We start from the raw sequence: 16,685 nt of genomic DNA on the forward strand, positions 1-16,685 counted from the left end.
AGGACATGAATATACTGCTAGTTAATTTTCCTAAAGAACATGCCAGAATTTATATGCCCAACTGATTTCTGCCTTTTTCAAAGGTCATCCTGGAAAAGAGAGTAAGTGTAACTTTCTTTATTTAAAATCTTTCCATCACTTTTCTTTCAAAATTGTCAGTAGTCAAGATAAAACAATATAATAAATTCCTTTTTGCTGTCAAAGCTTAGCAACAGAGTGAGGCTCCAATTAAAAAAAAAAAAAATTCCTAATTCCATCACTGATTTTGTCATTCAGAACCATTTGGTAACCTGCTGTTTAAGTAGTTTCTACAAATTAAGTACATCAAAGTACAAAGACATGCTATTCTAGTGGAAACTCATATGTACTCAATGCCACTTTAAAAAGTTACAGGAAAGACAAAAGGTTTATTGTAAGCATTATTTCCACTGAATCTGGCATATCTCTTCCAAGAAAAAAGTCACAGCACTTAATAGTTGACATATAATTTTTTCAGTTATAATATCCACTTTAAAGAAATGGCAAGGCAGAAAACAAAAGTAAATTCACTTAAAAAAATTAAAAACACACAAGGAACCTTAATAAATCTACTTTTAATTTCCAAAAGAAATTAATCCAGAATGAACAGTAATATACAACAGACTTTTGTTTCTTTTATAAAAAATCTAATTTAATACATTTTTCCTTATTTATGCATATGCTATATATAATTCTATCTTAGATTTAGGACTTCTAACAGGATTAAACATTTTCTTGGAACTATTACATTATGCCTATGAAGGGTTTGAATTTGTCATTTCTTCCTGTCTTACATTCCAGTTAATTACAGTGTACTCCAGAGAAAAAGATTTCCATAAATCATTAATGACCGGATTCCATTTAAAAAAAAGTTTTCAGCAAGTGTGAAAGTAGAATGCTCTTTATCAATTCATGATATGAGAAAAAAAAAGTAGACGATGCATTCTTCTACAAAAAAAGTGGGTTTAGAGAACAGTTCTGATAGTATTTCACATGGTAAAGTAATGAAAGGTCTAATAAGCAGCCCCCTTTCTCAGAGGGAAAATATGATTTCAGTGTGTTCCTCTTCTAAATTACTCAGTAATTCCAAGTAATTTTCAAATTGGGAGGCAGATTGCTGGCATTAAGTTCATCAAATTTAGATCTATCTTGAACAGGTACATTATAGAAATCAAGAACATCTCTAACCCTGCACATCTGGTGAAGCCTGGAGTTAGGAACTACATGGCCCAAGTCATCAGCCAAATGTGCCAAGAGACTGAACTTCAGATGAACATCTTCCAAGGAGATGTCCTGCCAATTAGTAGAAAGAGATGAACCAAAAATTTCTTTAACACAAGATTCCAAATGATTCTGGAGATTTTCGGGTGGTATGTATGTTCGGTTTCGTAGGGGAGGACACACCAGGATAGGTTCCTTTTTCACCTCTTCTACGGTCTCAGCTACCACTGGTTCTTTCTCTTTCCTGGTATGATTTAAAAAAAAGTAAATATTTGGTTTATGTAATTAATAAAGTCTGCAAACAACAAACTAAATCATGACCATCAATCAAAATAAATAACTTGCACACTTACTACTCTCTAGGTACTGTGGAGAACAAGAAAGAGTAAGACAGGTCCTTGCCCTTTACAGTTGAATTGAGTTGGCACAGGCAAACAAAAGCTCCATATACATTTTACATACAGCAAGAATTCTAAAGAATGGGTGAAGTAAGGTAAATCATTCTGTCTGGGATTTTGAGTCCTCCAAGATCCAACCTCAGTCTATCTAACCTTATCCCTCACTAATCTCCTAAATATACCATTTGCTATTCAAATTAAACTATATTGTTTCTCATATATACTCTTACCTTCCTAATACCATGTGTTAGGAAAAGGTCAAATTATGAGGCCACCATACCCTGTACCAAAGCCAAAGACACCACAAGAAACTACAGGCCAATATTCCTGATAAACATAGTTGAAAAAAATTCTCAACAAGATACTAGCAAACCAAATTCAACAGGACATCAAAAATATTTTATACTGAGACCAAGTAGAATTTATCATTGAAATGCAAGGTTGGTTCAATACATGTAAATCAATAAATATGATGTGCCACATTAACATAAAGTCAAAACCACATGATCACCTCAATAGATGCAGAAAAGGCGCTTGACAAAGTTCAGTACTCATTCATGAAAAAAATCTCTAAATAAAGGAAATTTACCTTGAAACAATAAAGACCATTTAGAAATCGCTAATGGCATAATCAATGGATAAAAATTAAGTTTTTCCTCTAGAATCCAGTACAAGGTAAAGATGCCTACTTTTACCACTTCTATTAAACACATTACTGAAAGTTCTAGCTAGCAGTATTAAGGAAGAAAAAAGTTATTCAAAATAAAAAAGTAAAACAGTCTGCTTGTAGATGTCATGTTCCTACAAGTAAAAAACCTCAAGGACTCCATAAGAAATCTGTTAGAACTAAGAAATTAGTTCAGAAAAGTTGCAAGGTATAAATCTTCATATAAAAATTAGTAGCTTTTCTCTATAGAAACTATAAGCTATGTGAAAAGACAATTTAAAAAACAAACCCATTTACAATAGCATCAAAAAAATCAAAGTACTTAGGAAGAAATTTAACTAAGAAGGTTTACAGATCTATACACCGAAAACTATAAAACAATAATGAAAGAAACTGGAGATGACACAAGTAAGTGGAAAAATACCTATGTTTGTGAACTGGAAGAACTAATACTGTTAAGAAGTCTGTATTAGGCCGGGCGCGGTGGCTCAAGCCTGTAATACCAGCACTTTGGGAGGCTGAGACGAAAGTATTGCCTGACCAGCCCGGGCAACTTGGCAAGACCTCCTCTCCACAATAAATCAAAAAGTTAGCTGGACATGGTAGCGCGTACCTGTAGTTCCAACTACTTGGAAGGCAGAAGCGGAAGGATTGCCTAAGCACAGCAGGTCAAGGCTGTGGTGGCCACTGCACTCCAGCCTGGGAACCAGAGTGAGACTCCAATGCAAAAAAAAAAAAGAAAGATAAAAATATATCCACACTACTTAAAGTAATCTACAGATTCAACACAATGCTTACCCAAACTCCAATGGCATTTTCCACATAAATAAAAGATAAAATCCCAAAATGTGTATGAGACCACAAGAGATCACCAACAGCAAGAGCAATCTTGAGCAAGAAGAACAAAGTTGGAAACATTATACTTCCAGAATTCTACTACAATGCTACAGTAATCAAAACAGTATGGTACTGGCTAAGGATGCACAAGCCCAAGGAAAAGAATTGAGAGCCCATAGATAAACCCAAGCATACACAGTAAACTCATTTTTGACAAAGTTGCCAAGAATACACAATGGGGGAAAGAATAACCTAATCAATAAATGGTGTTGGGAAATAGAATATCCACATGCAAGAATAAAACTGAACCTTTATCTCACACCATATACAAAACTCAACTCAAAATAAAGTAAAAGACTTAAATATAAGGTCCAAAACCATAAAAACTCCAATAAGACAACATGGAAAAAAACTCCTTGACATTAGTCTTGGCAATGATTTTGTAGATATGATGCCAAAAGCACCAAGGCAATAAAAGCAAAAACAAAAAGCAAAACAGAACACAAACAAGTAGCAATATATCAAACTAAAAAGTTTCTGCACCCCAAGGGAAACAACAAAATGAAAAGACAATCTACAGATGGGGAGAAAGCATTTGCAAACTATACCTCAGATAAGATCTGATGTTTGATAATATATGAAATATATACAGAACTCGAACAAATCAATGGCAAGAAAAACAAAAAAAAACCTGATTAAAAAATGAGTGAGTGACTTAAGTAGACATATTTTCATAGACTACATACAGATAGCCAACAAGTAAAAGGTGCTTGACATGAGTAATCATTAGGGAAATGTAAATCAAAACCACAACAAGAGGAGACAGAGCAAGGCAGCCAAATCGAACTTTCAAGTAATTATGCTTTCTGCCTTCATGGGAACTTCAAATTGAACAACTATCTATGCAAGAAAGCATCTTAATAAGAATCAAAAAATCAGGTGATGGATCATAGTATCCACTTTTAGCATAACAGGAAGCATTGGGCAACCCCCTCAGGTCCCCTCCCACTGTGGGAGTTTTTCTGTCCTCTTAATAAATCCTACTTTCTAAAGAAAATAAAATACCAATAACAAGCAGCATTGAAATTAGTTAGGACAGCCTTGCAAACACCATACCTTTCCCAACTCTAGGCACTACAGCTAGGAAAGAGAATCTGTGTACCTGAGGGAGGAAAAGCAAAGTCAATGTGGAACTTTGCATTAGAACTCAGCACCACCCTGTCACAGAGAAACACAAAACCAGGCAGAAATCCACCACTGTCCATGAAGGGAGCATTTAGACTAGCCCTAGGCTACAGGGGAATTCAACCACTCCAGCAGGAAGAAACCAATTTCTGGTTGGCTTCACCACCAGCTAATTAGAGTAACCTAAGACCCAGAATAAACTTCACTGGCAGCCAGGCCACAGCAACCGGGGTTCTTGGAAAAGCCCGTGTTGAACTGGTCTCAGAGGCTGTAGGCTAGGGGTGCAACCCAGCAAGCATAACACCATCTGTGGCAGTCACAGAAGTGTCTGTGCTACTCCTCCCTCAACTCAAGGAATGCAGAGCAGAGAAAAACATCTTCCACTTGGAGGAAAGGAAGGGAAGAGTACAGTAGACAGTGGACTCTGTCTTGCAACTGGGTACCAGCCCAGTTACAGTAAAATAAAGCACTGGATAAAATCCTGAAGCTTCCAATTTCAGGCCACTGTTCCCAGACAGCACTTCTAGACTCATCATAGGCCAGAAGGGAGTCTGTTCCCTTGAAGGAATGGCCCTGAGTTCCAGCCAGCTTCATCATCTGCTGACTAAAAGTAGTGTTAGGTCTTGAAAAATATCAGTGGCAGTCAGGCAACAGCGAACACAGCTTTAAGTGAGCCCTGGTAATGTGCTGGTCTGGGAGGCCATGTGCTTCAGGTACAACCAAGAGTGGTGACAGATGCAGTGGCCCATGTCACCCCTGCTCCAACTCCAGGAAGCTCAGCATGGAGACAGACTCCTGCTTCGGAGACTGAGAGGTAAGAGAGAACAAGGTACTTTGCCTAGAAACCCACGGAACTGTCCCTTATATTCCCTAAATCCATCAGGGCAGAGAGTATTTAGGAGTCGGCAAGAGTTCCAGCATACCCGGGATTAGGGTGCCCTCTAGTGGTGAAACAGCTGCAGTAACTATAGGCTTAGGTAAGAATATTCATTCAGTCCTTTTAGAATTCTCAGAAAGCCCTCTGAAGAAAAATGGGAATAAACAAGGCCAGACTGCAAAGATTGGAATAAATACCTTAACTCTTCAGTGTCCAGACACTGAAAAATGTCCACAAGAATCAAGAACATCAGGAAAATATGACTTCATCAAATGAATTCAAATAGGCACCAATGACCAATCCTAGAATGATGGAGATATGTGTGACCTCAGACAGGGAATTCAAAATAGCTATTTTGAGGAAGCTCAATGAACTTCAAGAAAACACAGATGAGAAACTCAGAATACTATCAGAAATTTAACAAAGAAATTGAACTAATAACTAAAAAACAAAACAAAACCTCAGAAAACAAAACACAGAAATCCTGGAGCTGAAAAATTTAATTTACAAACTGAAAAATACACGAGAGTATCTCAAAAGCAGACTTGATTAAACACAGGAAAAAATTAGTAAGCCCAAAGACAGGCTATTTTAAAAAAAAACACAGACAAGAAAATAAAATTTTTTTAAAAAAGGTACATTTACAAGATCTAGAAAATAATCTCAAAAGTGCAAATCAAAGAGTTACTGGCCTTAAAGAGAATGTAAAGAAAGACACTGGAGTAGAAAGCTTATTAAAATAAATAATAAGAGAACTTCTCAAGTCTAGAGAAAGATATGACTATTCAGGTTCAAGAAGGTCAAACAAAGAACACAAGGCAGATTCAATTCAAATAAGATTACCACAACATGTTTAATAATAAAACTCTTGAAAGTCAAAGACAAAGAAAGGATCCTAAAATCAGTAGAGAAAAGAAGCAAATAACATGTAAAGGAACTCTGATATGTCTGACAGTAGATACCTCAGCAGAAACCTTATAACTAGGTGGGAGTGAGATGACATATTTAAAATGATGAGTGGAAAAAAAAGACTAGGGGTGGAGGCTCACACCTGTAATCCCAGCATTTAGGGAGGCCGAGGCAAGAAAACCACCTGAGCCCTGGAGTTCGAAACCAGCTGAGGCAACATGACGAGACCTCATCTCTACGATAAAGCAAAAAAATTGGCCAGACACGGTGGCATGTGCCTGTAGTTCCAGCTACTTGGATGGCTGAGGCAGAAGGATCGCCTGATCCCAGCAGGTCAAGGCTGCTGTAGCCATGATCATGTGACTGCACGCCAGCCTGGGCAGCAAAGTGAGATTCTGACTCAAATAAAGAAAAAAAACATAACCAGTAATACTCCACAAAACATGAAGGAGAAAGAGAGCTGAGTGAATTCATCATCACCAGAATTATCTTATAAGAAATGCTGAAGGAAGTTCTTCAATCTGAAAGAAGACACTAATATGCATTTAGAAATCATCTGAAAGTATAAAACTCACTGGTAAAAACACACAGACAAATCCAGAATACTCTAATACTTTAAATGTGGTGTGTAAACTACTCATATCTTTAGTATGAAGACTAAAAGATAAATTATGAAAAATAATAATAGCTACAACAATTTTTAAAGAGACAGGCAAATATAAAAAATGAAAACAGAGACAACAAAAAAACCAAAAAGTTGGGGGCTAGAGTTAAAGTGTAGAATCTATTTTAGTTTTTTACCTGTTTGATTTTTTTCTTTGTGATCAAACTTAACCAAAAACCTATAATAGGTACATTAAATATAAACACCAAGAAGTTAAAACATACTGTGAGAAAATCACTTATGTACAAAGACAGTAAAAAAGGAAGAAACAAAGAAAGAACTTAAAAAGGAAGCAAAAAACAAAATGGCTGTAGTAAGTCCTTACCTATCAATAATAACATTGAATATAAATAGACTAAATTCTCCAATTAACAAATATTATTAAGAGGTTAAGCAAATCAAACAAGATCCAACTATATGTTGCCTATGAAAAACTCATTATACCTATTAAAAACACAAAGTGAAGAGACTGAAAAAGAAATTATATGCAAACGGAAACTAGAGTAGGAATAGCTATACTTATATAATATAAAATAGATTTCAAGTCAAAAAATGTAAAAAGAGACAAATAAGCTTATTATATAATGATAAAGAGGTAAAGTCAGCAAAAGGATCTAACAATTGTAAATATGCATGCAACCGACATTAGAACACCGAAACATATAAAACAAATATTGATAGATCTAAAGGGAGAAAGAGGCTGCCTTACAGCACTTAAGTATCCACTTACAGCAATGAACAACAAAGAAACTGGAATTAAACTATACCCTAGGCCAAATGGACCTAACGACATTTACAGAACATTTCATCCAACTGCAAATAATACACACTCTTCTCATCAGCACATGGGACATCCTCAGAATAGACTGTATGTTAGGCCACAAAACAAGTCTTAACAAATTAAAAAAATAATAATATCAAGGACATTTTCTGACTGCAACAAAATAAAATTAGAAATCAGTAACAAAAGGAACTCTGGAAACTATACAAACACCTAAAAATTAAACAATACACTCTTGAATGACCAAAGGAGAAACTAAGGAGAAAAATTTTTAAATCTCTTCAATTAATGAAAATGAAAATACAACATACCAAAACCTATGGGATATAACAAAAGCAGTAATAAGATGGAAGTTTTATAATAATAAACACCTACATCAAAAAAGAAGAAAAATTTCAAATAAAAATCTAATGAAGGATCTTAAAGAACTAGAAAAGTAAAAACAAACAAAACCCCAAATTAGAAGGAAAAAGATTATAATAAAAACGAGAATAGAAATACTTGAAATAGAGACTTAAAAAAGCAATAAAAAAGATCAATGAAACAAAAAGTTGGTTCTTCTTTAAAAAGATAAAACAAAATCAACAAACCTTTACCTCGACTAAGAAAAGCAGAGAGAAGACCCAATAGAGAAGAAAAAGGAGACATTACAACTGATACAGCAGAAATTCAAAGGATCAATAGAGAGTATTATGAACAACTATATGTCAATAAGTTGGAAAACCTAGGAGAAATGGACAAATTCCTACACACATACAACCTAACAAGACTGAATCATAAAGAAAAAAAAAAACCTGACCATTCCAATAATGAGTAACAAGATAGAAGCCATAAAAATAAGTCTCTCTTCAAAGAAAAGTCCAAGATCTGATAGCTTCACTATTGAATTCTACCAAACATTTTAAAGAAAACCTAATACCAGGTATTAACCAATTCTCCTCAAACTATTCCAAAAAAATTACAGGACAATATCCCTGATGAGCATAGATGCAAAAATCCTTAACATAATACTAGTAAATCAAGTTAAACACTACATTAAAAACATCATTCACCATGATCAGGTGAAACTGATCCCAGGGATGCAAGAATGGCTCAATATATGCAAATGAATGAACATGATACATCACACTAATAGAATCAAGGATAAGAACCATACGATCATTTCAATACATGCTGAAGAAGCACTCAATAAAATTCAATATCCCTTCATGATTAAAAACTCTGAATCAAGTGGATAACTAAAAAAAATAAAGGCCATATACAGCAAACCCACAGCTAGCACCGTGTTGAATGGGGAAAATTTGAAAGTCTTTTCTCTAAAATCTGGAACAAGACATGCTTCCTTTTTTTTTTTTTTCCAGTTGGAGTCTCACTCTGTTGCCCAGACTGGAGTGCAGTGGCCGCTCCCGGCCACCGCAGCCTCAACCTGCTGGGCTCTGGCGATCCTTCCGCCTCAGCCTTCCAAGTAGCTGGAATTACAGGCATGCACTACCACACAGGGCTGATTTTTTGATTTATTGTAGAGATAAAGTCTTACTGCCCAGGCAGGTCTCGAACCCACGGACTCAGGCAATCCACTCACCTCAGCCTCCCAAAGGCGCGGGATTACAGGCTGAGGCACCGAGCCCGGCAACATGCTTCTAGAAATCTTTGCCAGAGCAATTAGACAAGAGGAAGAAGGAGCATCAAAATTGGAATGAAAGAAGTCACATTTGCAGACAATACAATCTTTTATTTTATTTTATTTTTTGAGTTGGAGTCTCACTCCATCACCCAGGCTGGAGTGCAGTGGCACACTCACAGCCAGCCCAGTGTTGACCTGTTGGGCTCAGGCGAACCTTCTGCCTCAGCCTTCCAAGTAGCCGGAAGTATAGGCGCATGCTACCACGCCTGGTTAATCTTTTCTTTTTTAAAATAGAGATGATGTTTCACTGTCTCCCAGACAGGATGGAATGCAGTGGCATGATCATAGCTTACTTCAGCCTTAAAATACTGGCTCAAGGGATTCCCTCCCACTTCAGCCTCCTAAGTTGCTGGGACTATAGGCGTGCGCCACCATACTCAACTAATTTTTGACTTTTTTTGGTTTTTTTTAGAGATGGGGTGTCACTGTGTTGTGCACGCTAGTCTTGAACTTGTGGCCTCAAGTGATCCTCCTGCTTCAGTTTCCTGAGTAGTTGGGATTACAGATATGAGCCACTTTGCCCACATGATCTTATATTTAGAAAAACCTAAAAACTCAACCAAAAACTGTTAGAATTAAACAAATTAGGCAAAGTTTCAGGATACAAAATTAATGGTATTTTTAGGTGCCAATAATGAATAATTTTAACAAGAAATCAATCTTATTTACAGTAGGTACATAAAATTATCAAGGAATAGACTAAACAAAAAGATTTCAACAGTGAAAATTATAAAACACTGATGAAAAAACTGAAGAAGGCACAAGCGAGGCGATTTCCCATGTTTATCAACTGGAAAAATTAATATTGCTAAAATGTTCACACTACTCAAAGCAATCTACACTCAATGCAATCCCTATCAAAATACCAATGACAGTCTTCCAAAAGTAGAAAAGAAAATCCTAAAATTCATATGGAATCACAAAAAACTCCTAAGAGCCAAAGCAATGCTAAGCAAAAAGAATAAAGTTAGCGGCATCACAATACCTGATTTCAAAATATAACCAATGCCAGGTACAGTGGCTGATGCCTGTAATCTCAACACTTTGGGAGGCCATGGCAAGAGGATCATTTGAGTCCAGGAGTTTGAAACCAGCCTAAGCAATATAGCAAGACCTCATCTTTACAAAAATTTGAAAAAAATAAGCCAGGTGTGGTGATGCATGCCTGTGGTCCCAGCTACTCTGGAGGCTGACATGGGAGGATTACCTGAGCCTAGGAGGTTGAGGCTGTGGTAAGCCATAAATTCATGCCAGCCTGGGTGACAGAGTAAAACCCAGACTCAAAAAAACAAAAACAAAAGAAAACAAAATATAACTACAAAGCTATAATAAGCAAAACAGTATGGTACTGACATAAAAACCAGACACACAGACAAATGGAACAGAATAGAGAAACCAGAAGTAAATCCATACATTTACAGTCAACTCTATTTTTCTTTTCTTTTTCTTTCTTTCTTTTTTTTTCTTTGAGTCAGAGTCTCGCTCTGTCATCCAGGCTGGAGTGCAATAGCACAATCACAACTCACCATAGCGTCAACCTCCTGGGCTCAGGCAGTTAGTTCTTCAGCTTCGGTCTCCTGAATAGCTGGGATTACAGGCATGTGCCACTCTGCTGGTTAATTTTTTGAAATTATTTGTAGAGATGAAATCTTTGCTACTTAGGCTGGTCTCAAACTCCTGGGCTTAAACAGTCTTTCTGCTTTGGCCTCCCAACATGCTGGGATACAGACATGAGATACCACATCTGGACCAACTCATTTTTTTTTTCTGAGTAGGAGTCTCACTCTATTACCCAGGATGGAGTGCAGTGATAAGACAGCAGATAGCTAAGGCAGATAGGGCAGGTCCTCCAGTAACAAAGTAGCCTCTGGCAGACGGCTCACGTTCAGCATTAGTAAACAAGCACCCTGTAAGCCTCTCAAGCTAGAGCTTAAGTACTCACTGCTGGGATCAAAAAAGCAACCAATCAGCTCACTGCATAGTATTGACCAATCAGCTCACCATTAGGCCTCTACCTCCTGCTGATTGGTCCTTAGTGCTAGCCAATCAGCTCAGTCTTAGGGCTATATAAGCACCAAGTTTCATCCCCAAACTGGCAATCCTTTGGGTCTCCTCCCACTGTGGAAGCTTTTCTGTCCTCATAATAAATCCTGCTTTCTCACTTTCCAGCTGTCTGTGGCCCTCATTCTTCCTGGGCATGAGACAAGAACCCTGACCTGAAGAGCTGCAGAAGAAGATCTGGAGAAGATCGTCAGAGTCAAAAAGCCATGCACCCCAGAGGCTGGTCTGCCAGCCAACAGAGCCTGCTGAACCAGAAGAACTGCTGGAAGAAGGCGAGACTCCAAAGTTGAGACACTCTAGGGGCTAGACTTGCCAGCCCACCAAATCAGCAATACTCTCAGGGCTTGGCTTGCCAGCCCATTAGAGTCAACGTTTCTGGGGCTAGGCTTATCAGCCCCTCAAGTCTGGGGCTTGCCTGGCTGACCCATTGAGCTGACACTGTCAAAGTCCAGGCTGACCTGAAAAATCCATATTAGTGGCACACTCACGGCCACCACAGCCTTGGCCTGCTGGGCTCAGGTGATCTTTCAACCTCAGCCTTCCAAGTAGCTGGAACTATAGGCATATGCCACCATGCCTGGCTAATTTTTTGATGAGGTCTTGCCAAGTTGCTCAGGTTGGTCTCGAACCCGTGGGCTCCTGCAATCCTCTTGCCTCTGCATCCCAAAGTGCTGGCCCGGTGACCCTACTCATTTTTAACAAAGGCACCAAGAACATATATTGGGAAAAGGATAGTCTCTTCAATAAATAATGCTGAGAAAATTGATAAACATAGGTAGAAACATGAACCTAGGGCCCTATCTCTCTTCACATACAAACACCAAATAAAGATGGGTTAAAGGCTTAAATATTAAGACCTGAAACTGACACTGCTAGAAGAAAATTGGAGAAATGCTTCAGGACATTGATCTGGGCAAGTACCTCTTGAGTGAGATACCAAAAGCAAAAATAGACAAATGGTATCATATCAAGTTGAAAAGCTTCTGCACAGCATAGGAAACAATCAGCACAGAGACAACTTATATAATGGGAGAAAACATGTGCAAACTATTCATCTGACAAAGGACTAATAACCAGAATAAATAAGGAACTCAAACAACTCAACAGCAAAAAACCAAAATTAAAAAACAACAAAAAAAACCTCTAATTAAAACATGGACAAAAGATGTGAATAGATATTTCTCAAAAGTAGACATATTCATGTCTGTAATCCCAGCACTTCTGTAGGTTGAGGCAGGAGGATTGCGTGAGGTCAGGAGTTCGTGGCCAGCCTCAGCAACACAGTAAGACCTGTCTACAAAAAAATACAAAATTAGCCAGGTGTAGTAGCATGCACCTGTGGTCCCAGCTGCTTGGGAAGCTGAGGGAAGAGGATTGATCGAGCCCAGGAGTTCAACTCTGCAGTGAGCTATCATCATGCCACTGTACTCTGCACTCCATCCTTGGTGGCAGAGCAAGATCCTATTTCAAAAAAAAAAAAAAAAAAAAGATATACATACATACCAACAGGTATATGAAAATAAGAATCATTAACTATCAAGGAAATGCAACTCAAACCCAGAGTGCAATATGGATATCATCTCACCTGTTAAAATGACTATTCTCAAAAAGAAAATAACAAATGCTGGACAGAATACAGAGAAAGAGGAACACTCACACACTGTTGGTGGGGATGTGAATTAAGTATAGCTACTGTGGAAACTAATAAGAAGGTTTCTCAAAACACTAAAAATAAAACTACCATATCATTCAGCAATCCTAATCTTGGGTATATATCCAAAAGATATTCAGTCGTTAAAAAGAATGAAATCCTGTCACTTACAGCAACATGGACAGAAGCGGAGACTACTGTGAAATAAGCCAGGCACAAAAAGACAAATGTCACATGTTCTCACCCCTATGTGGGAGCTAAAGAAATTGATCCCATAGAGGTAATGAGTAGAGAAGGGTAGTGGGGAGGGAGGTATAAAGAGGGTTTGGAGCATGGGTACAAAAATATGGTAGATAGGTTGGCTAGGCTGGGTGGCTCAGCCTGTAATCCCAGCACTTTGAGAGGCTGAGGCGAGTAGATTGCCTGAGCCCACAGGTTTAAGACCAGCCTGGGCAACTTGGCAAGACCTCGTCTCTACAATAAACAAAAAATTAGCCGGGCATGGTAGTACGCACCTGTAGTTTTGGCTACTTGGAAGGCTGAGGCAGAAGGATCGCTGGAGCCCAGCAGGTCAACGCTGGGGTGGCCGTGAGTGCGCCACTGCACTCCAGCCTAGGCGACAGAGTGAGACTCCAATTTAAAAAAATATATGGTATAGAAGGAATAAATTTTAGTGTCCGATTGTACAAAGGGCAACTATGGTTAACAATAATTCATGGTATCGTTCAAAATAGCTGGAGGTAAAGATTCAGAATGTTCCTAACACAAAGAAATAAATGTTTGAAGTAATGGATATCTCAGTTACCCGGATTTGGTCATTTCACATTGTATGTTTGTATCAGAATATCACATGTATTCCATAAATATGTATAAATATTATGCATTCATGAAAATTTAAAAAACCACAAGATATCATCTCACATCCATTAGGACGGTGATTATGAAAATGACAAGTGTGGGTGAAGATGTTCACAAAGTGCACCCTTAAACATTGTTGATGAAAATGTAAATTGGTACAGTCATTATGGAAAACAGTATGGAGATGCCTCAAAAAAATTATAACTATAACTATCTTATGATCCAGTAATTCCACTACTTTATATACCTACAAAGGAAATGAAATCAGTATTTCAAAGAAAATTTGCACTCCTATGTTTATTGCAGCAATATTTATAATAGTCAAGATATAAAAACAACCTAAGTGTCCCCTGACAAATGAATAGATAAAATAGTGATATATAATTTTGATATATATATCTACTCCTGTATGTCAAAATTAAGCAAACTGTGTATATATATATATACATGGAATATTACTCAGCCTTAAAAAAGGAAATCTGTGACAACATGGATGAACCTGGAAAACATTATACTAATAGAAATAAGCCAGACAAAGAAAAACACTGCATAAAAGTCAAATTTACAGAGGCGAAGAGTAGGATGATGGTCAACAGGAATGGCTGGGGTGGTGGAAATAGAGAGATGTGGCTCAAAGGCAAACTTTCAGTTATGTAGGATGAATAAGTTCTAGAGATCTAATATACAGTATGGTGACTATCATTAATAATACTGCACTATATACCTGAAATTTGCTAAGAGTCAATCATAAGTGTTTTCACCACAAAAATAATAACTATGTGAAGAAATGAATATGATAATTAGTCTGGCTGTAGTAATCAGTTTACTATGTATGTGTATACTAAAACATTGAGTTTTATACTTTAAATATGTACAACTTAAAAATAAATAAGTACAAGAAATATACTCACATCTGTAATCTCAGCACTTTGGGAGGCGGAGGCAAGAAGACTGCCTGAGCCCAGGGGTTCAAGACCAGCCTGGACAACTTGGTGAGACTTCATCTCTACAATAAATCAAAAAATTAGCCAGGCATGGTGGTGCATGCCTATAGTTCCAGCTACTTGGAAGGCTGAAGTTGAAGGATCACCTGAGCCCAGCAGGTTGAGGCTGGGGTGGCAGTTACTGTGCCACTCCACTCCAGCCTGGGCAACAGAGTGAGGCTCCAACTCAAAAACAACAACAACAAAAAAAAACCCAGAAATTTAATTTATTCCTTCTATCTCAGTAATCTCTTATTTTCTTTAGTTTTCTTCATAATTTACTACTTCTTGAAATTATATTCTACATTAGTTCATTTCTTACTCCATTAGAATATATGCTCTATGAGAACAAAAATTTGGTCTTAGTAACCGCTGTATTCTTACTTTCTTCTTATTTTTTTTGAGTTGGGGGTCTCACTCTCTCGCTCAGGCTGGAGTGCAGTGGCACTCTCATGGTCACTGCACCCTCGACCTGCTGGGCTCAGGTGATTCAAGAATCCGCCTCAGTCCTCCAAGTAGCTGGAACTACAGGCACGCCTACCATGCCCGGCTAATTTTTTGATTTATTATAGAGATGAGGTCTCACGAAGTTGCCTAGGTTGGTCTCAAACCCGTGGGCCCAAGCAATCCTCTCACCTCGGCCTCCCAAAATGCAGAATTATAGGTGTGAGCCACCATGGCCAGCACCACTGTATTCTTATAACACCTAGAATACAGCCTGGCATGTAGTAGACAATCTAAAAAAGTATTTGTTGAATGAATGAATGGGGGAACTTGGGGGAGATTTGAGAGGTAACAGATACTAATATAAGAAGAGAGGTAACAGATACTAACATAAGAAGAGAGGAAGCTCTCTTTCTTATATGACAAAAATCCTTCCGGACTGTAGAAGTTTTTGCCTGAAACTTAAAAAACCATATAAGGTTCCTACCACACGTTTTGATTCCCTACACATTAAATCAAATAGTTCTATCTTCGAACGACTACACATGGTGCAGTGGGAAAAGCAGTAGATGGGGATCTGGGAGACCTGGGTTCTAGATCCAGCTTTGCAATTAACTTGCCTTATGACCTTTGGAAAAATGCTTCCCTTCTGTGGGCCCGTTTCCTTCTATGTCAGCTATGCCAGAGTATTTCAGGGATGAGAAGGGATTTTGTCTTTGCTTCTGTATCTCTGCACCTAGAGACATGCTGGTCCAGAGAAACATGTTGCGTGAATCAATGAATGAACAAACGAACAAAAAGAAGGGGCTGCACTTCAGTTCTGAACCTTGCCTGTGAAGAAACATGCCCTGCAAATGAGTTTGGCTTACTGAGCGCTTTCACGTTCAAGTTCTAAGTTGATCGCAAAACCTTGTTTGTTGACGCCACACTAGGTGACTCACACACGTGGTCAACACTGCTTAATAAATGAATGAGTGAAGTGGAAGGGAAAGGGGACAGCATTTCTGTAGTAAGATGAGAAAACTAAAGCCGAAGAGGGAAGTATCTGGACCCCACCATTAGCGGAGACCCTAACTCACTTTCTTGTCCCTCCTATGATGAGGCGTCCCGACTTAATAGCATGACAGTCTGTTCCAAATTCGTCCCTTCTTCCTCTTCAATTTCTCTCCTTACTTTCTGTGAACGTGACCCACCATCCAACCGTCCGCTTTACCTGAATCGAGACCAAAATTCTCTGCATGGCACCCGTGAAACGCTCCACACGAGGCCCCTTCTGGAAATTCTGGACACAGACAGCAACGCCATCTTCGACAAGAGCCACGGGCCTAAGCGCAGCACTCAGTGGGCGGTGACGCTCCCGGATCAGCCAATCGGATGCAAGTTTAGTGGCAGGTGGCTTTCCTCATTGCTGTCGTCTCCGGCTCCCTTTGCACGCTGGGAAATGTAG

At 38.3% G+C, this 16,685-nt stretch overlaps 1 protein-coding gene across 1 annotated transcript; it reads right to left on the minus strand.

The window, feature by feature from the left end:
• Positions 1-387: 387 nt before the first annotated feature.
• MRPL50 (mitochondrial ribosomal protein L50) lies at positions 388-16,574 on the minus strand. Its single transcript, XM_008064811.1, has 2 exons — positions 16,452-16,574; positions 388-1,483 (listed from the first exon to the last, which is right to left on the minus strand). The coding sequence occupies exons 1-2, from the start codon at positions 16,541-16,543 to the stop codon at positions 1,096-1,098; spliced, it is 480 nt and encodes a 159-aa protein (XP_008063002.1). The 5' UTR covers positions 16,544-16,574; the 3' UTR covers positions 388-1,095.
• Positions 16,575-16,685: the final 111 nt, after the last annotated feature.

The sequence above is a fragment of the Carlito syrichta genome, unplaced genomic scaffold (genome assembly GCF_000164805.1).
Source record: "Carlito syrichta isolate Samal-C Ts95f unplaced genomic scaffold, Tarsius_syrichta-2.0.1 Scaffold308053, whole genome shotgun sequence".
NCBI lineage: Eukaryota > Metazoa > Chordata > Mammalia > Primates > Tarsiidae > Carlito > Carlito syrichta.